Genomic DNA, 23,578 nt, shown 5'->3' with positions numbered 1-23,578 from the left:
TTTTTAAAGAAGCATAGGTAGAATTTAAACAGGATTTCCTAGAGATAGGTCTCATGTGCTCTCTTCTCACACAGTTGCTGGGCCCTCTACTAAACCAAAATTCACCTCCCCCTTTCACTCAAGTCACCTGAGTAGGTGTAGAGGTCAGTGTAACTGCAGGCTTCAGTGGGGGCCCTGTGGCCCCAGGGTTTCCAGCAGGAGCTGAACCCTTAACTGGTTGTAGGACCAGCTGCTTTACTGGTCGGCTGGGCTGGACAATGCGCTGAACAGCAGCCTGGTTCCCAGGGACCTTGGCGGCCAACACTGTATTACCAGAGACAATGGAAACACCTGGTCGAAGGGGAGTGCCGGTTAGCACTTTGGTAAAAGTAACTTTTCCACCATTGGCTGTGCCAGCCACCAGGGGCTGAGCTGTGCTGGTGATACCTTGGGCCTGAATTTGTGCCACGTGGGCACCAGTGACTGAGGAGCTTGGTGGGGCCTTAAGGATAACAATCTTAGGGGCTGACTGAGGCGGTTGTCCTCCAGTACTACTGGAGGAGACAGCTGTGGCAGAGACACCCATGAAAGGATTCCCTTGGCTCAGGATCTCCTGGCTCTTGGAGACCTGCAAAAGTCCTGATGTTGGCGTCGGTGTCTGTAAGACAGGTTGGGCTGGCTGCTCCTGGCTGACGGGCTGAGTGGTATAATCATGCAAAGTTAAAGATTCTGGAGCTGGAGCTGTCGATTCTTTGGGAAGTTCTGTGGGGGCTGTCTCATCTGGTGGGGGGACCAGGTCACTTGCTGATGAATTCCCCACATCACCACCTCCACCATCCTGGTTCATCTGATCCAAGGAGTCCAGAGAGCTTGGTAGTCCAAGGGCTTCCTCAATGGGGTCTTGTGTGACCTGGTTGAAGCTGTCATCAGTCAGAGAGTCCAGGCCAAATAAATTTGGGTCATCAAACAAATCCATGATGGGGTCTGCCATCTTGGGAAAGCAATGGAGGGTACTTCAAGGTCTAGGGAGGGAAGGGGAGGGGGGGTACTGGCTCTCCCCTCCCCTCCCCTATTAAGAAAAAAATGTACACAATGGAAGAGGACTACTCTTCAGGTAAAGAGGCAAGATACAAGTGCATGTCAGATTGTCCTGACCTTCATGGAGCAAGATGGCTAGGTCTTCAGAGGAAGATGGTGAAACTCCTGTTGTGAGAAGACAAATGGAAAATAAGCAAAATTGGTGACCTCAAGGAAAACTTCTCCTTCTTAGGAACTACCTTAATATCAACTGGCATCAAAATAATAAGAGAAAACGGAAATGTGAGGTAATCTGAGGACAGAGACACAGCAGAAAGAACACCCACATTTTTGCTTCAACCTAAAACTATAAAAGAAATAAACCAAACTCCTTTTTGGGCTCTTAAACACCTACACACTTTGAAGTTTCTGTCTGTCAAGATCTCTTGGCTGTCTCTGTCCATTTCTTTCTACAATTATCATTCTTAGGTAGAGATCAGGGAGTATAGCATTCACTCACTTTATTTCAGGTTAAGTTGACAGAATTTAACAATATGCCAGTAGCATTTCAATGACTGTAGATAAAGGTTTCTGAAATATATTGCATTTCATAAATTTCCCTTGTATTTTAGATGCTTTCACTTACTACTGGCAAAAATAGCCACTTTTAATCAAACTCACAGTACAACCTTGCTACACTTTTTCTTTAAGATTTTACTGATTTATTTGAGAGAGAGAGCGAGCAGGAGAACATGAGAGATTGAATGAGGGAAGGGGCAGAAGGAGAAGCAGACTCCTGGTGGAGTAGGGAGCCCGATGTGGGACTCCCTTCCAGAATCCTGGGATCAAGACCTGAGCCAAAGGCAGATTGCTTAACAGACTGAGCCACCCAAGTGCCCAATCTTGCTACATTTTCAGTGTGATTTTACCCAGAAGTTCCCAAACTTTATTCTAGCTAACATATCAATTTATATATACTATTTCTGTTAACTCTCTTCCCCCTTTCTCATATTTGAGATCAAAAACTTCCTTTGCAAGAAATTCAAAGAACTGTACATTTTAGGGGTGCCTGGGTGGCTCAGTCGGTTAAACATTTGCCTTGGGATCAGGGCATGGTCCCGGGATCCTGGGATTGAGCCCCACATTGGGCTCCCTTCTCAGTAGGAAGTCTGCTTCTCCCTCTCACTCCCCTTGCTTGTAATCCCTTTCTCACTATCTGTCAAATAAATAAATAAAATCTTAAAAAAAAAAAAAAAAAGACTTGTACATTTTAGTTCCACTTATATTCCCAACTTTTTCTCTCATCATTTCCTATATATAACCTACATTCCAGGCCAACTAGACTATACAGTTCCCCTAATGTGATTCCTATCTGCATGACTTTGCCTATTATTCTGTAGCTTCTGCTTAGAACCTACCCTGCCCCACTCCCAAGCATCTCTCCCAGCTGAAATCTTTCCTACCCTTTCAAAGGTCTTCCTTTTATTCCAAAAGGTGAGCTCTGAAACTCTGCCCCTTTCACAGCAAAGCAATTTGTGATGACTTGGTCCTTTCACCTTCCTCAAAATACTCACAGTGTTGTCTGCACCTTATTTAAAACACTTGTACTTAATATTTTACTAAAATGACCGGTCTCATGTCCATATTCTCTGAAGGCCCAAATGGTTCCTTTGTGCAAATTATAAAAAGCTGCCTGCTCCTTAAGATGCTTGTCTGCCATCTACTGGAAAACTGCCATACTAAACATATTATCAATGATGATAATGAATATGTGCAATGCACACTCTGCACAACCCTGCATGGTGGTCCAGCTGCTCTTTCCCCAAGAGACAAAAAGTTCCTGGATGGTAGGAACCATATCTTAGTTATGCGTGGATCCCTAAAGAACCAGGAGGATATCACACACACAGGAGATACCAAAAAAATACTTAAATGAATTAATATATTTGGCTGCAGTATACGGAATGAACCATTCAGACCTTTTAAAAACTAAATGGTATCCCTGATCTTAAGATGAGACAGTAACTTCCCATCTTGAAAAACTGTCCTACAAATAACTGAAAATACGTTTACGAAATCTGTATCTGAAGATGTAAGTTCGTGAAAATGTTGGAAAAAGGAAAAACTAAAACAAGGAATTAGGAGTACACCACCATATAACTAAACTATATGAAAATATGAAAGTTCTCTGTATATGATGTCTATACTTGACCATTCAGGAAAGCCTTGGTTGATAAAACCTTTTCTCTTAACTTTTAGAAGACACCGAAGACATTTGTCAGTGACAGAATATAGACTTTACTGAAGACTTTTCCCTAAAACCCACAAACTACTTTTTCCCTTCCTCAACTTATCCCAGGTACCCTTATAAAACAATAAAATATGGGTAAATAGCCCAGAAACTCAGATTTAAAGAGAACAGACTGATCAGTAGTTGGCACAACAAAATTACAAAGTTCATGTGGCCACTCTACCAATATTGAACAAGATCTTCCTTGTTTTGGTAAATACATCCTTCACATCTCCCCTAGAATCCCTATCGCTTCCCACTTTTGGCCAAACTATTCCACCAGCTCATTCCAGCTTCTCCTAATACCTGCCCCAAAGTTGCTCCAAATGACAATGAGAAAAGTTTTATGCATTTCTTGATTCAACAAAAATCTACTCAATAATTTTATGAATTTCCTCAACACTACCATCAGCTTTTTTCTAGCTATGCCCTACTTGGCTACTTATTATCTTTCATCTGTTCACTGCCACAGAAGTTACATTAAACAGATCTAATTAGGTGTCATACAAAAACTACAATAAATGTTTCCTCTAACTAGAAGTTTATGCTGACTAATAGTTTATAACCTGTCTCTTCTTCCATGAGGCAGGAAGGATTTTCTCCTTTCCACTATTCCTTGCTATTTATTCTTTTCCTCCATAGCAGCCTGATCTCAGACAGAAATCTCACTTTTTTCATGGGAGAAACAAGGCTAACAGTTTCTGAAATATTTCCTTACCCTCAAAACAACTCAAGAGTAAGTTTTTAGGGGCACCGAGTGGCTCAGTTGTTAAGCATCTGCCTTCGGCTCAGGTCATAATCCCAGGGTCCTGGGTTTGAGACCCATGTCAGGCTCCCTGCTCAGCAGGAAGCCTGCTTCTCCCTCTCCCATTCCCCCTGTTAGTGTTCTCTCTCTTGCTGTCTCTCTCTTTCTCTCTCTCTGTGTCAAATAAATAAGATCTTTTTTAAAAAGAGAGAGAAAGAGAGAGTTAAGTTTTTAAAGGTCAATCAATACATTTATCATTTATCTCCCTTCCCAATTTTGGGGCCAAAGTTCTACTTCCCCAGTTCAGTCTGGACCTCATAATTTAAAAACATCACCACTGATTTAATGCCACACCACCATGTTTCACCACTTCTCAGTCCCCTCACATCAACTCACCTCTACTGATCTAATTCATTTTGTACATATTTTTTAATCCTAGTCTCCTGATTCTTTTCTAATTTCCATGTTTAAGTTGTCTTTGATTCTCAAAGATGAAACCTTCTTCCATCATACCTCTAACTTTCTTCAACTCTCCTTCCATTCCTACTTTGTGGGTCATCCTGGCTATATCCACATCTGGCCTATTCTACCAAGCTCATCTATCCCATGAATTATCTTTCTATGGTTCAATTGCTGGTAGCAACAATAAACAGATGTTAAATGGCACCTGAGGAGCTCAGTTGGTTAAGTGTCTGCCCTCAGCTCAGGTCATGATCTTGGGGGTCCTGGGATCAAGCCCACATCCAGCTCCTTGCTCAGAAGCAGTGCTCTGCTTCTTTCTCTTCCCCCTCTACTACTCTCCCCCCAGAATCCCTTGGCTTGTGCTCTCTCAAATAAAGAAAATCTTAAAAAATAAACAAATAGATGTTAAGCTTTCAAATATATGAAGCACTTAAATATCCCTAAGTAAAACCATTGCCTAAAGAAGTCATACCAGACTTCTTTCATATTGAGAATGAAAAGCCAGTCATGGCCTACCATTGCCCCAAAAAGAAATGCACATAAATGCTCAAAAGGAAAGACAGAGTTTGAGAATTGCACATATTCACTTTCCATAATTTTAAACTCATGACAGAAACCTTAGGGGAACTGGGCAGAAGTGAAACATACCAGCCGGTTAAGGTTAGAATTCAAGGCCACCTATCTATAATCTCCATGTAACAAGCCAGTTAATGTTAAACAATTTATGTTAACAGCCTTTCATCTCACCTTCTTTTAAAGGGAGAAGTATTCCTTCTCCATGAAGTAAGTATAAACTGATGTTCTGCAGATTTACCACCTTTGATATATCTCCTTTTTTTTTTTTAAAGAAATCTGTAAAATCCCAACTCTTCTATTTTTATTTTACCAGTCTCCTTTCCCTTGCCCATTTCAATAACAATACGTCTGTAAAGGACTTCATTTTCATTCTACTCTATACCTTCCATTGCAATCTCCCCATACCTTTCAACAAAGTAGTGATTCTCAACCAGGGGATGAAAAATATGTGTAGTTTGAAAGTGCATACTCAATGTCATAATTTTATATTTATCAAATGGAAAAGGAAGAACACATCTCACTGTTTCGGGTATTTATAGTCAATAAAACTGAACAAAAACTTCCTGGCCAGTGAGGATCTATAAAACACAACTGGGGGCAAGGGGTGGAGAAGCATGCCTGGTTTTGAAGGGTTATCAAGATCTCTATGGTAGGATAAGATTTCTTACAGTCTCTCAAAAGGGAGTTTATCATAGTTTATTGTTTATGATGGATAAGAAACACTGCAACAGAGATTAGTCCAGCTGTCCAATAAATGAAATTATATAAACTGAACTACAGACATCCATTTTCCAGACTTCTCTGTACTGTTAATCCTCTTAGAAGATAATGAACTAACACCATATTGACAAATACTTTTTTTTTTTGTAATAGGCACTTCCAGAAAATACCACCCATGCCCACTTAACCTCTAACTGCTCAAAGATTCAGAAAACAACAAACTATTTTACTTCAAAGTATGAATCTTGTTATTGGAAACTGTATCCTTTCAAGAGGCTCAGCTGAAGACAGACATAAACACATGTTATTGAAACACAAGACGGTCAGAAGCAGCTTAATCTAAATAAGAAATCCCTTGAAAATAAAATAATCAGAAGGCCTAAAATGAAAATGACTAACATAATTTTTAAAAAGAAGAATTTAAAAGCTGTACCACGGAGACATCTGTAAGACCCAAAGAGCCTCAAATCTTATAAAGAAATGGGAAGTAAACATCCAAAGTGAATGTAATCACAATTTAGGGTCAGCAAGGGATCAGGATGGAAGGACACAGAGCATAAGAAATGGAGCTATTAACTTGGAGCCACTCAGATTTCCTCAAGAAGATCAAGATCCTAGGCCATTTTCTCTATCTTCACCATTCTCACTTCCAAATGTGTGGCTACTGTTTTTGTTTTCCCAATTACTGAAGGAAAAAGCACTCACACCTCAATCAGGGGTATGGACATTTGGGGGCAAACATGGCTGGTAAAGTGAGCCTTTCTGAATAAGAGAAAAAGTAAAAAGCAACTATGAAAGCTAAAACCATGTACGTATATTCAGGGAACCAACGGGAAACTACAGAAATTAAATACTCATACGAAAGAAGAGAAGGGGAAAGGTAAGGAAGTGAGGGGTTGGCTGAGAGGGAAACGCTACAGGGGGTGGGGGTGGCGGGGACCCGGGTACATTACCTGCTCATACTGCCGGGGTTGTTGCCAGTAAGGCCCATACAGCAGAGGGGGGAGATTTCAGGCAACTGGCGCCCCCAAAATAGAAATGAGGTACATGCACTTGACGGAGGGAGCTAGCGGGGTACCCTCCTGGGTGGGGATGGCCAAGACGGGAAGATGCGGGGGGTGGGGGGGTGTGGATGCCCGGGTGGGAGCAATGTTAGGGCGGAAGCTACAGGCTGGAAGGCCCGACAAAAACCTGAAGGAGAAAAGGAGCTGTGCCTCAACACAGCGGGCTAAGAGAGATGCCTTTACCTGCAGCGGCCGTGGGGGGCCGGTTCGCCCCTCTCGCTGTCTCTCCAGCACCAGTTCCCCCCACCTCCTGCGCAACCTAACTTGATGCTCCCGCCCGCCCCGCGTCTTCATTGGCTAAACCCTACTGCCACTCACAACAAGCGCAAGAACGCAAAACAGCGCAAAGGGCGGGACCAGAAAAAGCTTCCCCCTCCCCCGCCACCGCGGGTTAGGTTGAGAGCGCACGGAGAGGCCTATCCGGTTTCTAGGGCCGAGGCGAAGCCTGCAGCTTGCTTGAAAAAAAAAAGGGGCCTGGCTAGAGGCACACTCTCCTGCTGCGGGAAACTAGTCCTGGGGATTAAATTCCCTACCACCTACACTGTATTCTGCACACTGAAGAGCGTAAACGCGGGAGGGAAGGTTCCACACTATGCCAACTCTGCCTCCCAATGAATCCCCTACCTTCTAGCAGCCCTGTCTATCCCTTCTCCTGTGGTAACTATACCAGATCCCACTCCCCATTAAAAGGGGGCAAATCTTCCAGCATGGGAATGAGTCAGCCCAGATGCTGCTACATGGTTTCTGCCACAACCATAATGCTGGTTTGTATCTTTGATACTCCAACCTTTGGGTAGCTGTATCACTTTCCAGAAAGTAATTACAGGTGCCCTCTAGCAATTCCCAAACCCCTCCCCTCCAAAACACACATTCAGTACTCATCCCTAAACCTGATCTCTCACCCTCAAATCACTTCTCTTGAAACTCAGTCTTCTGACATACTGGCCAGTATTCACTTTGCAATGCCACTTGAGACGACTCTAATTCCCAACGAAACTAGTCAACCCCAGAATGATGGTACCCAAACTTAAATCCTTCAAAGTAAACAACTGCTAAAATCAGCTGCTTACCTCCTGACCCAACTAGTTTCCTCTGAAATGTAACCAGCCTTAACACTGAAATCCTGTTTTCTGTACTCTAGGACAAAACTGAGGAAGGTCAACTTGACCTTAGCTCTCCTATTTTTACAGATCTTAGCATTACCACTATTATTAGGAAGGCCAATACCACTCCTTGAAACAACAATACCATTTACTCAGACTCAAAACTTCAAAGGCATTTATGAAACCTCCACCTGTATCCACCATCCAATCATTTGCCAAGTCCCACGGACTCTCTCAAAATATGTCACAAACAGATTTTGGAGCTGGCAAGGACTTTGGTAATCATATCAAGTCAAACCTCTTGTACAGTGAGAAAACTGAGGCTTAGAGAGATGCGTGATTCAACTATGAAACTAAGAGGAAAGTAAGGATTAATATATCTAACTCTTATTTCTGCTGCCACCTCTTTATGCAGTTACTTATGTTTAAAAAAAAAAAAAACCTCATAACTGATCCCTTCCCCTACGAATCCATTCTGCTACCAGATTAATTTCCTAAAACACAGTTAAGTTCAAATTAGTCTCCTTAAAAACTTTCAAAGTTTCCCTGTTACTTAAGATATAAATCAAGACTGCATCTTGCCTTTCCAGTCTTATTTCCCACTATCCTTATACATATACACTTATACACTAGCCAAAACACACACAAAAAAACCCCCAGCTTCCTATTGTCCTATATTTTTCTTACAGCCTAGCTAATGCTACTGTCTTCAAAGTATACTCCATCCTTATTTCATTTCTTTGCCTCAACAAAATCTTATTTATCGGGGCGCCTGGGTGGCTCAGTGGGTTAAAGCCTCTGCCTTCGGCTCAGGTCATGATCTCAGGGTCCTGGGATCGAGCCCCACATCGGGCTCTATGCTCCGCAGAGAGCCTGCTTCCTCCTCTCTCTCTGCCTGCCTCTCTGCCTACTTGTGATCTTAGTCTGTCAAATAAATAAATAAAATCTTTAAAAAAAAAAAATCTTATTTATCTCCTAAGATCTGTATCAAATGCTTTTTCACTGTATCTACATTTATTGAGATTATAATACACTAACTAATGTGGAAATATTAAAGAACCAAAGGTGAATAAGACATAATCTCTACCCTCAAAGAACTCACAACAGGTAGGAGTATATTTGGGTATATATGTGGGTAGGGGTTGGAAAATAGGGATTATGACAATAGTGACAAATATAAACAATCATAATACAAGATGATTAAGTGCAATGAAATATGCAGGAGGCTATTACAGGAATACAGATGAAAGGGATTAATTTAGAAGGAAAAAGTCATCAAGAAAGTCATTTCTTGGGCGCCTGGGTGGCTCAGTTGGTTAAGCAACTGCCTTCGGCTCAGGTCATGATCCCAGGGTCCTGGCAACAAGCCCTGCATCAGGCTCCCTGCTCCATGGGGAGCCTGCTTCTCCCTCTCCCTCTGCCTGCAGCTCCCAGTGTTTGTGTGCTCTGTCAAATAGACAAAGAAAATCTTAAAAAAAAAAAAAAGTCATTTCTTAAAAGATAAGCAGCAGTTAACTAAGGAAGGTAAAGTGGGCTACAAGAAAGGAGTATTCAGGCAGTAGGGATAATAAGCGCAAAATCAAAACAAAGCACAGCAACAGCAGATAGCACGAGACATGTAGAGGAAACTCTAAGGAACTCTGTAGTTCAGTCTCGCCAAAGTATAAATCATGAAAAGAAACTGGATGAGATTGAAAGGATAAGTTAAGGCCAGACCCTTCAAGGAACCATGCTAAACTATTTTCTGATAGGTGGATGAGGAGCCACTGAAACACAGAATGACATGATCAGAACTGTGTTTTGGTTGGCAAACTCTGGCTACTGAAAAGAGAACACATTCGGGAAATTAAGGGTCAGAGGACACAAGCAGTTAGGAGGCTGCTGTGGTAATCCAGAAAAAAGCTGTATGGTAGAGGGGCACCTGGGTGGCTCAGTGGATTAAGCTGCTGCCTTCGGCTGGGGTCATGATCTCAGTGTCCTGGGATCAAGCCCCACATGGGGCTCTTTGCTCAGCGGGGAGCCTGCTTCTCTCTCTCTCTCTCTCTCTCTCTGCCTGACTCTCTGCCTACTTGTGATCTCTCTGTCAAATAAATAAATAAAATCTTAAAAAAAAAAAAAAAGCTGTATGGTAGAAATTTGATTTTTTCCCCCCTGCTCAGCAACAAAAGCCCCTTTCCTACACTGAAGAATAAATAGCTCAGGGTAAAAGTCTCAATGGAAGGCTAGATCTTACCTCCCACTACAGGCTGTTAGAGGAGATGGGAAATCAGAGTGGGGGTAGGGAGGGGTCCCACTTCCTCTTCCTGGCAAAGACAAAGTACACACATGACCTAGACTAGCTTAAGTGGACAGTCCTTCAGAGAAATTTGACTTTGCAGAGGTAATACAAAAACCCAGAACCAACCAGTTAAACAACACTCAGCAGTGACAGACCCTTGAGTTCTACTACAGCACCCTAAAAACACTATTCAGTGGTATGACCTTGGACATGTCCTCTGTTTCTAACCTCCCTTTAGTTTCAGATCATTTTCTAAACCAGGCTGTCTAGCATTCGTATCGATTTTGTGAGCCACAGAATATTTTTCCAATAAATCACCTTTCTGCTTAAGTTAGCCAAAAGATGATTTCTGTTGTTTGTAACCAAGAACCCTAATAAGGTGATTAGTGCCTGAATCACAGCAATGTGAGTCAAAAGGTAATGATAAGGAAAGGACAGAGCCAAGTAACACTTCAGGGATAAAAATGCGCAGAAGCGGGCACCTGGGTGGCTCAGTCGTTGAGCGTCTGCCTTCGGCTCAGGTCATGATCCCAGAGTCCTAGGATCAAGACCCACATCGGGCTCCCTGCTCAGCCTGCTTCTCCCTCTCTCACTCCCCCTATTTGTGTTCCTTCTCTTGTTGTGTCTCTCTCCCTGTCTCTCTGTCAAATAAATAAAAATCTTTAAAAAAAAATGCGCAGAACCTACAGTTTAGAGAGAGAGATGAGTTCAGCCACGTTGCATCCAGTCATGTTGAGTCTGAGTTGCCTAGAGCAGGCTAAGTAGTGATATTTGATAGGAGAATGGATGTATAAATCTAGAAGTTAGCTGGTGATAATTTAGAATTCTCAGTATCTAAACAGTAGTTTTAACAGTGGAGCTTACCCAGGGAGTATGTAGAATAGAGCAAGTATACAAAAAACTGCACCAATACTGTTGGGGAGACAAGACAGAATGTTGGGTTCTGTGAAAGACTAAAGAATCCATGACCATTCCAAACAGAGTAGCTGCTAGTCAGCTCTAGTTAAGTGTTGCCATATGGAAATGCACATCCAAGGTTGAGCGAGAACTTCAGATTTTTTCAAATGCCAGAAATAGAGTTTTATGTAAATCTAGGTTTTAAATGTAGACAACTAATTAAAAAAAAAATTTTTTTTAACACTCTGCAGCCTAAACAAAACACTTAGCTGGAAACCCATGTTGAGATTTTTTGAGGTAGAGTGAGAAAGTCAAGGAGGAACCCAGGAAAACATCAGGATTTAAGAATCAGGGATGCCTGGCTGGTTCAGTCGAAGAGCATGAGGCTCTTTTTAGGGGGTGGGGGAGAGGGAGAGAAAGAATCTTAAGCAGGCTCCGTATGCAGTGTAGAACCTTACATGGGGCTCAATCTCATGACCCTGAGATCATGACCTAAGTGGAAATCAAAGGTCAGATGCTTAACTGAGTAAGCCACCCAGGTACCCCAGAGCAAGCAACTCTTGATCTTGGGGTTGTGAATTCAAGCCCCAAGTTGGGGGTAGAGATTACTTAACAAAACAAAAGATTTAAGAATCAGAGTAAGCAGGACACTGGGCTGGCTCAGTCAATACAGCATGCAACTCTTGATGTCAGGGTTGTGAATTCAAACTCCAAGTTCAGCATGGGACCTACTTAAGCGGGGAGAAGGGGTAAAATAGGTGATGGAGATTAAGGAGTACACTTGCAGTGATGAGCACCAGGTGTTATATAGAACTGTTGAATCACTATATTGTATACCTGAAACTAATACTACACTGAATGCTAACTAACTAGAATTTAAGTAAAACTTTAAAAAGGTCGCCTGGGTGGCTCAATGGTTTAAAGCCTCTGCCTTCGGCTTGGGTCATGGTCCCAGGGTCCTGGGATGGAGCCCCACGTCGGACTCTCTGTTCGGCAGGGAGCCTGCTTCCCTTCCCCCCCCCCACCTCTGCCTCTCTGCCTAGTTGTGATCTCTGTCAAATAATGAATAAAATCTTAAAAAAAAAAAAAAAAAAAAAACCTTTAAAAAGTTAGGGGCACCTGGGTGGCTCAGTGGCTTAAGCCTCTGCCTTCAGCTCAGGTCATGGTCTCAGGGTCTTAGGATCGAGCCCCACATTGGGCTCTCTGCTCAGCAGAGAGCCTGCTTCCCTCCCTCTCTCTGTCTGCCTCTCTGCCTACTTGTAATCTCTGTCAAATAAATAAATAAAACCTTTTTAAAAAAAAGTTAAATAAGAAAAGAATCAGAATAAGCTACAACTAAGTAGGGAGAAAAAGAAAACTAGAGAAGCAAACGGTGTAATGTCACAGAAGCAAACAAGAGTAGAGAATTGCAAGGAGAAAGAGTGATGAATTCTATCAAACAAAAGCAAAAATCCTTCTAATCCTTACTTTTCATTGTCAAGCCCAAAGTATTCAGTTCCTTTTGAGCTTCCGTGGCATTTTGTTAAGCACTCTTTTAGGATAAGCATCTTCTATTTTATATTGTAGTTATACTTGTACATAAAGTTATAATGAGCTTTGAAATCAGAGGGATCTGGGTTCAAATTTCCATCCCACCAAGTAAATTAACCTTTTTGAGTCTAGTTCATTCTTCTGTACAAAGGAGAAACAAGTTACAGGGCCATTAATGAAGATTAATAAAACACCAAACACAGTATTTGGCATATAAACACTATGTCCTAGGAGATACTCAACAAATGTTGCTGGATAAATCACTGGGGAAAAATTTTGGTTTTGCCAGTGTTTCTACATACCTAAGAGATGCTAGTCAGCCTTTGAGGGAATCACCAAAATAATTTGTTAATTTCAGGAGGCTAATATCTAGGTACTTGAATGAATGTGCACTCAGGCTCTCTTCCTCTATTTTAAATCTAATCTAAGGCAAACAGGAATAACTACACTTTAGATTCTAAAGTCTGAAGATTATGTTCAACTAACTGGCTCAGTCAGCCTAAACCTGCTATAGAGGTGCGTTCTAAAGTCATGAATATCCAACCTTGAGTGTTAACAAACCTAAATGAATACTCCCAGGGATCCAAAGAAGGGACACAAAGATCTTAGAAACACCTCTCCCACTCTCACTTTTTTTTGGATTGCTTCCAGGACATCAGAATGACTTTTCTGGTTTTCCTTCTGGCCTCTCTGGCTGCTTCTACTTTACTACTCTTCTCTTCTACCAGTCTTTCATTGTTGGAAGTTCACGAAGGTTTGGCCCTAGGCCCTCTTTAACTCTCACTTTACACTTTTTTTCAAGAATGTCTAATTTACACACATGGCCTCAACTATTAGTATTTCCTTCAACAAATTATCTATACAGTTATATCTCTTGGAAAGAGGTCTACTTGCTTACTCAATGGCTTTTCTTGATAGTGTCTCCAGTCTCCTCAGCAGACCCACCTAACTCTTCCTATAACAGACTTATCTTTTTTTAAAAAAGATTTATTTATTTGAGAAAGAGAGAAAGCATGCTCGTGTGAGTTGGGGAAGGAGTGGAGGGAGTAGACAAGAGAATCTTAAGCAAATTCAGCACTGAGCACAAGGGCTCGATCTCACCCCCTTGAGATCGTGACCTGAAGTGAAATCAAGAGTCTGATGCTTAACCATTAAGCCACCCAGGCATTCCCTCCCTACAGTCTCCTTCATTTCCACCACCACACATGCACATACACAAGAAGGGTAATCATTCTCCAGCATCTCCCATTCGGTCACAGATGCAGAGACCAGAAAATAATCCATTTTTTTAAATTTTTATTTTTTTTCCATATCCATTATTTTAAAATCCTACCTTTACCTCTTAAATATCTCTCAAATGCATCCACTCTGTCTCTAGCGCCATTCTGGATCAATTTACCATCCTCAATTCCCTGAAATATTCCAAGTGCCTTCTAACTGGTTCCCCTCTATTCTGCCTATTTACCTCTTATGTACCCTTCAAAGCTCACTTTAACAACATCATTTCAAAGAAAAGCTTTCCCAGTTGTTCCAACAAAAAACAGCCAAATTTGTTGAGTACACATACATTTCATGCCCAGCACTCTTCTAAACAATGAAAATGCATTAACATATTTAATTAAGCCTGAAGCAACTTTTTTAACAGAGGAAACTGAGGAAACAGGAAACTGAGGCACCAAGAGATTAAGTAATTTGCCCAATATCCCACAGCTAGTGAAAATTGGTTCCAGATTCAAATTTAGACTATGTGGCTTCAGAAGTCACATTCTTAAATAACTTATTATATTATGCTTCAGGTTATATGCCCCTATTATAAATTCCCCTGAATATCCACAACTTTTTTATAGCATGGATTGAATAACTGATTATATAATTATTTGATCCCTCCCATTAGAATGTAAGTTCCACAAAGGCAAGAACTGTGTGATTTGTTGATTACAATATTCCCTTTGCTTATCAGGTGGGCATTTAATGTACTTTTCTTGAAGGAGTGTATTTTCAACATCCAGCCAAAGGTGTGTGGGAGTGGGCTGTGGAGAGGTAATGGGGAGGTTTCTGAGCAACAGCAAGGGCTTCTCTCAGACTGTAGAGATAATAAACAGGCAGAGGCATGTTTTCTACCAGAAACATTCAGGAGAGGCATTATAAAATCCTTTTAGAACCTGGGCTACATGCAATATACATAAGACTTTTCCATAGTGTGATAATTACTGTTAAAAGTAATGAAATTTTAGCGATTTCCTTTAGGCTCAGGACTATAAAGCCTCAGTGGTGGCCAATTTAATGCTGTGGCAAGAGACAAATAGATGACACTACACCCATATGACCCAAACATAGGGTATGGATTCATTTTCAAATCAGTCTCATTGTGGACTTTTTTTCCAATAAAATTCTAGAGTTTTGGCATAAGTCTGAAGATAGAAAGTAAGAGCTTCATCTTTAAGGATCACTGCCCTTAGGCCAAATTCACTGGAAAAGTTCTTCTTCACTGGCACATGGTCACCAAGATGAAAATAATATTCTGGGTTCCAACTGAGGAACATCTAACTGGATCAATATATCCACCTTGTGTGATGCCACTTGTGGGCAAGCCAGCATAAGTAACAATATATACAAATTAAGGTAACAAAGTCCTGGTCCTCCTTAGGGTCCCCCACCACACACACACAGCACTCTTGCATGCCCCATTTTAACTGGGCTAAGTATATGTACATTTGTTCAGCCTAACAGAAAAATATAAATATTTACTTAATTATATATGAGGTATTGTTTCATTGCAACATTTATGTTAAAAACGTGTATGTGGTGAAGGGAGGAGAAACATTTTAAAGCACTGTTATTATTACACTTGTGCCTCCAGGCACAAAAAATGACCCCAGTGACATGAGACTAATGAAAATTTAAATTTAGTGGACTAGTTTGACTTGCATTGGCTAAAAAATAGTTATTTGCAAGACTGACCAAGTGAATTTCCTCTGCAGAACTTAAAGTATTTCGGGGCACCTGGGTGGCTCAATGGGTTAAAACCTCTGCCTTCGCCTTGGGTCATGATCCCAGGGTCCTGGGATCAAGCCCTGCATCAGGCTCTCTGCTCAGCAGGGAGCCTGCTTCCTCCTCTCTCTCTGCCTGCCTCTCTGCCTACTTGTGATCTCTGTCTAATAAATAAATAAAATCTTAAAAAAAAAAAAAGAACTTAAAGTATTTCACATAATCTTATCTTCAACTAAGTTAATGGAAACAAACTATTATTCTTTTTTTCCCTTTTAACAGAGATACAAAGACAAAAATAAATCTTACATTCTCAAGGTTCTTCAACTGTGAAAGGTACAGCTATAACAGGCTACCTAAATGCCTACTTGGCCTCTTGTGGTCAAAGACAATTCCCAAAGATATAGGGGTCAGCACTAAACTTTTCGGTGTGGGTAGGCTGGATCATGAATGGGGTTTTGAAGTTGGACAGACCAGAGTCCTACTCCTGGCTAAGTTACCTAACCTCACTAAGTCTTATTTTTTCTCTTCTGTAAAATGAAGCTAACATCACACATTTCAGGGTTACTCTGAAGATTAAAAAATAATGTACAATGTTTGGCACATAGTAGGCAAATGGAAAGCAGTTTATTATTTCCTATCCAATAATTTCAAAGTGTACCATTAAAAGTCTCTCTCAAAGCAGAATTACTCCTTAGAGACTTGGCTGTGCTGGTCTGTTAAGCAGAATGGTGGGATACTGAAATAGATGTAAAAGTTTCACAATTAGAATAGCAGGACTGCTGGGCAGGATGAAAAGACTCTGAGAAAGCAGTACAGCCCTTTAACCTTAAAACCATGGAAAAGACTTCAACTAGCCCTAGTGTCTAGAGCAACATACAGGTAATTCAATTAATCATTTTTTGTGTTTGTAGGAATGAAGCCAGTGTCTATCTTACAGTACTTCACTTATTTCACAATGCCTGCTGTGGAACATACAGGTCTCCAACTGACTAGGCTGCCCCTTGATAGTTCACATGGCCAGATCCAACCACCTTGACTCTTGACTCCCATGACTTTCAGGACAGCTGTGAATGGAAGCGACCATTACCAATACATATTTAAGGCCTCATGAAGAAGGCGCCCCCCCCAACCCCCGCCAACAGGAAGTATACCTGAAAAACAGGCAAAAGCACTACATTTTATATGAGAATTGATGTGTAAATAAACAAAGAAATGACTAATGTGCTCCACTCCCCAGACAAGGAGAATAAAGAATAACTAAATACTGCATGGAAGCAATGAAGAAGAAAACACTGAGTGAAGGGTTCATGCTCATGGAATTTGGCAGCCCCTGCTCAAAAATCCAGAAAAATCTTCCCATTCAGTTTACTTAGATTGATGTTTTACTGCTGTATATCTGATACCTGTACTAGAAAATTTAGACTATGTTCTACTAAGAAATTCTGTTATGATCTGGGCTCTAAATAGGCAGCTCAATTACTGAATTCATTGGTTTCTTCTAGAAAACAACCAAAATGAAATTCCCATGTTACTAATGGGACAATGTACTACTGAGTATGTCCCAAAGGAATAATCCCCAAAGACATGGTGCATTCCCAAAGTAAGTAGTAGAAGAAAAAATAAAAGCAGGATATTCCAAAGGTTTACTATAATGACCATGAAAGAAAATTTGAGAAACCCGTTAAGACTACAGCTCCTGAATGTCCTTCCTCCCGGATGAAATTAAGAATTCAGTTAATATATAACCTTTTTCAGAAAGATACTGACATAGGCTTAGGAGAATTACAGACTCTCAAAACAAAAAGGTGTTATTACAGAATTACAAATTACTAGAATATTGGGACATTACCAAAAAGATTATAACTATTACATATAAGTAACTGACATACAGGAGAGACAAAAAGCACAGTCCCATTATCACCCAGTAATTTCAGTAGTATGTCATTTAATTACCTTTTTAAAATGAAATGAACACTGAAAATATCAAATGAAATAAAACCATACACAGTAAATTTCTCCAGAAATATACAGAGGGGATAAGTCAGGGATGTTTCATTCTTTTTTTTTTTTTTTTTTTTTGGAGACTTATTTATTTATTTCAGAGAGGGAGACCATGTGGGGGAAGGTGTAGAAGAAGAGAAACCTCAAGCAAATTCCCTCTGAGCACAGAGCCCGACTTGGAGCTTAATCCCATGACCCCTGATCATGACCTGAGCAGAAACCAAGAGTCAGATGCTTAACCAACTGACCCACCCAGGAGCCCCAGGGATGTTTCATTCTTCAATGATAAAACCAATCTTTTCCTAATAATTAAGCATAAGAATAAGTAATTTTTAAAATTTTGGTGGTTTTTTTTTGGTACTTAGATTATGAGTGAGTCTCCTGTTCTGGAAACTCTTATCAAACAAACTAATGAGATTATACTTGAATAGTCTGAATTTGAAGGGGTTAGAACATTGTCTAGATTCCCTATGCCACTCTACTGCTTGGAATATATTTCAAAATATCCATTCCTGCTGAAGACAAATGGAAAGCAATTATCAATGCCAGTCCATTTTCTGTTTATGTCTGCTTTTTTTTTTATTATACCGTAACATACATTGGTAGGTAGAAATTAACTGCTTTATTTTTAAAAGCTCCTGCTGCAATCTGAAGACAAGAATTAAGATATTTTAAAATCAGTCTTAAAAAAACTGAATGGGGTGCCTGGGTGGCTCAGTCGTTAAGCATCTGCCTTTGGCTTAGGTCATGATCATAATCCCTGGGTCCTGGGATGAGCCTCACATTGGCTCCCTGCTCAGTGGGAAGTCTGCTTCTCCCTCTCCCACTCACCTGTGTTCCCTCTCTCGCTGTGTCTCTGTCAAATAAATAAATAAAATCTTAAAAAAAAACAACCCACTAAATAAAAGGCATAGAATTATCAGTCTAAAAATAAAGATATTTTAAAGTTGACCATTTTCCTTCATGTGACATTAAACAACCAAGAGCATAGTGAAGGATAGAAAATAGTGGATAATAAAGAGGGCAAAAGAAATGTTACCTACAGAACAGCTTCATGAGAAATCTCAGAGACTAACACACTTTGTAGTTTAAATTGAAAACATCCAGTTAACTACAAAGAGGCAGGCTTATTTTTTTTTTTTTTTAAAGATTTTATTTATTTTATTTGACAGACAGAGATTACAAGTAGGCAGAGAGGCAGGCAGAGAGAGAGAGAGAGAGGAGGAAGCAGGCTCCCTGCTGAGCAGAGAGCCCGATGCGGGACTCGATCCCAGGATCCTGAGATCATGACCCGAGCCGAAGGCAGCGGCTCAATCCACTGAGCCACCCAGGCGCCCAGAGGCAGGCTTATTTTGCAACAGAAATACAATGAAAAAAATTTTTTTAAAGATTTTATTTATTTATTTGACACAGAGAGACATAGCTAGAGAGGGAACAGAAGCAGGAGGAGTTGGGTAGAGGGGGAGGGAGAAGCAGGCTTCCGGGCAAGCAGGGAGCCCCATGCGGAGCTCGATCCCAGGACCCTGGGATCATGACCTGAGTGGAAAGCAGATGCTTAATGACTGAGCCACCAAGGAGCCCTTACAATGAAAATCTTACAGGCAATATGAAAGAGTGAGAAAACACAAAAAAGAGCACAATTACAACTTGATACACCTGTACACACAAAACAAAACAAAGGTTAAGGTGGGGAAAGGTTATCCAGGATAAAACTCAGAATGTAATAAATGATCAAATAAACCTTTAGACAATAGTAAACAGCTGTACAACAGCTTTGTTATATAAAAATACACTGTCTCTTGAGTACCAGATACCAAAAGAACACATCTTGAAAAGTAGGGTCTCTGCTTCTCTTTAAAAGGCCTCAACAAGACAGAAGCAAAAATATCACAATATCAAAACAAAAAGCAAAGTGAACAAAATTGTTAACAGAAGTTTGAAAGGAAGACCACCAACTTTGTGAGAAAAAGAATGAAAAATTAATCAAAGAAGAGATGTAAAAGGTTAAACCAAATAGAATATGAAGTGACACTGTATCAATGAATCGACTGCTAATGATAAAACAGTAAATACTAGGTTGGTCACAGTAGTGCAAGGTAGGTCATGCAAAGACCTGCAGATCAGGGATTTGTCCAAATGCACTCCAGAAGTGGAGTGACTTTTAGGAGTAAGGATGAGGGGCCAGAAAATATTTTTCTTGTTTATCCCCCAGATATCAGGCTCAATGTAGGCTCAGAAGACAACTCTTGGACGGCAGTGGACAAACAGTATCTTCAAAACATTAACATTCATCTCAATGCTCTAAGAATGTTATAGTCCTTCCACAGATGACAATATCAAATCTCATTCTTTCAGTAAGCAAGTACAGTTCTTGGCACCCACAAATTAATCTTATGTGATAGTTTAGCTTTAAAAAAGAAAAAAAAAACCTCATCCTTTTCAAAGGAAATGGGTACAATGATTTCTTTTAAAGACTGATTCCCCTTCACGGTCCTACCTTACCTATGGGAAACTCCATCTTACCTATCAGACCCTCCATATAAAACATCATATTTTTTCCCTCTTATAACTAAAACTCTTCAGTGGTGGTGACCACAATGCCAAGATTCTTCCACCCCATCACCTGGTGGTGCTGCAGAGAAGGCTGTCCCAGAAAATACAAGATCTGTCTTTCCTGGTGATTCACACCAGTTCAATAAATTTCTATCTATTTCTATCATTTTCTACCCATGTCTAAATAAGTGGATTTTGTCAATTTGAGAGCTGAAAAATGAAAAGGCGAGATGTACATGATACATCAAACACGGGGAAGGCGTGAACTGTGCAAGTACCCATACACTGCTCCATCAACTCCCAGATCCCAATCCATTACTCCTTTGCTCCTGTAGCTTTAGACCTTTTGCCAGGCCTGTCTCTTCACACACACCTATCCTCTCTTTGGCCAATGTCCTTCATCATGCCTTGCAGACCCACTGGCATGCCACTCTTGCAACTCAGGTCTTCTTAAATAGAAAATGTTTTCTTTGTAACTCTCTTTTAAGAGGTGGGATAAGTCCCAAATACCACAATTTGTTCTAAAGTCTGGTGAGCACTACAAAAGAAATTCCTTAGCAGAAGACATTATCTAATTAACTAACAGAGGGCCGTATTCAAATCCCAAACTCACCGTCTAGCACCTGAACTGTCCCACACCCCAGAGGACCTCAGCTGTCTCTAAGGATAACCCAGTCAGAGAATCCCTGACTGAACCGACAGACTCAGAACAACACGATGAGTAAATAATTTGTGGATGCTGGTGGGAGAGTAGGATGCAGTAGACACTGAAAACGCAGCTCCTATGGCTTGAATCTGGGGCAATTCCATTAGGACAAGACATCAAGTCCTTAAGTCTCCGACAACTAGCTCAATATACTCAATCATTTAAAAAAGATTGGTCTGCTAAACATCTATACGCCCATACACCTCCACTATACACTTCTTTGAACCCCTTTATCACTTCAGGGCTGCCCCTTAAGGGCAGAAGCTGCTGCACTTGCACAACTGCTGCAATGGCTGGAAAATTTCCTGCGACACTAGAGACAGGTAAATAAAGAAATTGCATTCGCTCTGAGGCAGGGGGAGGGGTCTCCTGCTAGTGAAGAGTTTACATAATGCAACGGAAGACCAGTAAGCTCTGCAGACCTGTCAATGGAAATGCAAAGCTGAAGCTCCTCTTGTCCCACCATCTATAAACACTCTTCAAAAACCCGATCTTCCCTCCCAAAGACCCACAAAAATTATACCTAATAACGTATAACAATGTGCACACGCTCACCCCAACATTTCCTACCCACCTTTATTATTAAAATACGAAGAGAAAAAAGAAAAAAGAAAAAAACCCTAACCTCCCACTTCTGAGACCAAAGTATGGAGTAACCAAAAGGAGCCGGGGAGTTTTCTCTCCGTTCAAGGGGCAAGGAGAACAAGGAGCTGCCTCAAATCTACACCACGCCCAGTAATGCAATGACAAGCCCTAAAAACCCCACAGCGGCGGGGCAGCCCCCTTCTCGACTTGGCCCAACTCAGGCCCCGTGGCCCAGCAGCCGCCCTCTCCCCCGGCCTTTCACAAAAGAGAATGGTTCAGTCCAGAGCATCACCCAGCACCTGATCCCTCACAACTGAGGGACGCGTAAGGAGCGGGGGAGCGAGGAGGAGGATGAGTTACTGAAACCAGTTCTAAGAGCTTTAGTTTTGCAAAGACTCTTGGGCCGACAGTGATGAGCAGGCGTGAACGGGAAGCCTACCTGAACAAGTCCCGGTGCTTCCTTTCCAGCCAGCGTTTCAACTCACCCTCTCGGAGAACAAGGCGCCTTCCGGCGGAGCATGGCCAGCCCTCGCCTCAATCTAGCTTGCTGGTAGTCCATTCTCCCTCGGCTCCGCCCACCTACCCCGCAACCCACCAATGGCAGGGCTAACGCCCGGCCTCTTCCAGCAAGGTAGTGTGAGTGCCATCCAGGAAGTCTCTCGAGAGTAGGAGGTCCTAAAAGGCTGAGAAGGGTACGTAGGCAACCGCAGATATGCCTGATTGAAAATAAAACCTGGCGGCAGCTTGCCTTTGACTGCTCAGTTCGCAGGCGTTTAGGCCTCTCGGCATCTTTTTTTTTTTTTTTTAACCCCCGCCGGTGGGGGCGCTCTAAACGAAAACATTTAGTTACCTGTTTAGGGAAGCCATCTTGGATGCGGCCGGTTCCTTGGGGACAGGAAAGAGGAAGGAGTATTTTAAGGAGTTTGAATCCGTTTTCCGAGTTCTGTCGAACTACCTAGATCCAGCCCCAACATATGTTATGTAATCAGAATGTCCCCAGTCACGATGGTCAGGAATAGGGCTTAATGTGGTTACAGGCAACCACCATCCCCCCATATGAGTGAAGAGATACTATAAATCAAAGCTGCAACAAAAATCTTTTTTTTTGGAATGAGAGTGCGTTTTCAGTCCTTTATATAGACACCTCACCACTCAGAATATCAGCATAAGACCAACGTAGGTTATATATATTCTAGATGCTTCTAATCCTAATGCTTCTGTTGCAAGTTTTCCAGTGTTGGGTTCTCCTGGTAATAGCAGTTACACTAGAAAGGAATTAATTTTATTGTAGGTAGGGGACGCTTGCGTGGCTCTGTCGGCTAACGTTTGCCTTCCACTCAGGTCATAATCCCAGGATCCTGGGATCCAACCCCATGTCAGGCTCCCTGCTCATCGAGGAACCTGCTTCTCCCTCTCCCCTGTGCCCACCGCTCCCCTGCTTGTGCTGTCAAATAAATAAGTAAAATATTAAAAATTATTGTAGATGAGATTCTCTTGTGCTCAATGACACTTCCCTATATTTCCTAGTATACACTTCTATTGCGATTACAACTTGCTACAGGTAGGCTTTGCTTTTTGAACTTGTGAGTAAAGGGAGTCCTTTCAGATCATTAAAGGTATTTCTCCAGGCGCCTGGAAGGCTCAGGGCGTTAAGCCTCTGCCATTGGTCATGACCTCAGGGTCCTGGATCAAAACCCAGTATGAGGTTCTCTGCTCAGCAGGGAGCCTGCTTCCCCCTCTCTCTCTGCCACTTGTGATCTCTGTGTCAAATAAATAATAAAATCTTAAAAAAACAAAAAGGTATTTCTCAAGGAATAACATATTTGCATAGTCACACATAACAGGAACTCAGAGAGGGTAAGGAATCATAGGAATCAATACTTTTTATCACACGAGTAGTTAAGACTTGGCCAAATACATTTCCCTATGTACTGAGCAAAAATCCATTGACCAAATTTCCCCTTGGCTACTGCTATCATCATTATCAATTTGAGGTCAGTATTAGAATTTACCAAAACAATTTACCAACTGTGACTTTGGTGTTTGTCTATAGATGCATATACAGCAATGACCTTAATTAC

At 41.4% G+C, this 23,578-nt stretch overlaps 1 protein-coding gene across 7 annotated transcripts in view; it reads right to left on the bottom strand.

Annotated features, from left to right (window-relative positions):
* The window catches only part of CHD8 (chromodomain helicase DNA binding protein 8), a 62,700-nt gene extending 40,657 nt beyond the window's left edge, over positions 1-22,043 (bottom strand). For 2 of the 7 annotated variants that reach the window (XM_032343047.1, XM_032343046.1), the window contains exons 1-2: positions 21,937-22,043; positions 128-1,182 (exon numbers count right to left, since the gene is read on the bottom strand). In XM_032343047.1, the coding sequence (XP_032198938.1) occupies positions 128-970 (843 nt within the window). In that variant the 5' untranslated portion in view covers positions 971-1,182; positions 21,937-22,043. Of the gene's footprint in view, positions 1-127; positions 1,183-7,036; positions 7,138-21,936 lie in introns of those variants that run through there. The other 5 variants (XM_032343041.1, XM_032343045.1, XM_032343049.1 and 2 more) reach the window with 4 other exon arrangements.
* Positions 22,044-23,578: the final 1,535 nt, after the last annotated feature.

Source organism: Mustela erminea, chromosome 5 (assembly GCF_009829155.1).
Source record: "Mustela erminea isolate mMusErm1 chromosome 5, mMusErm1.Pri, whole genome shotgun sequence".
NCBI lineage: Eukaryota > Metazoa > Chordata > Mammalia > Carnivora > Mustelidae > Mustela > Mustela erminea.
The sequence above is the reverse complement of the archived record's forward strand: the minus strand, read 5'-3'. Positions and strand labels throughout refer to the sequence as shown.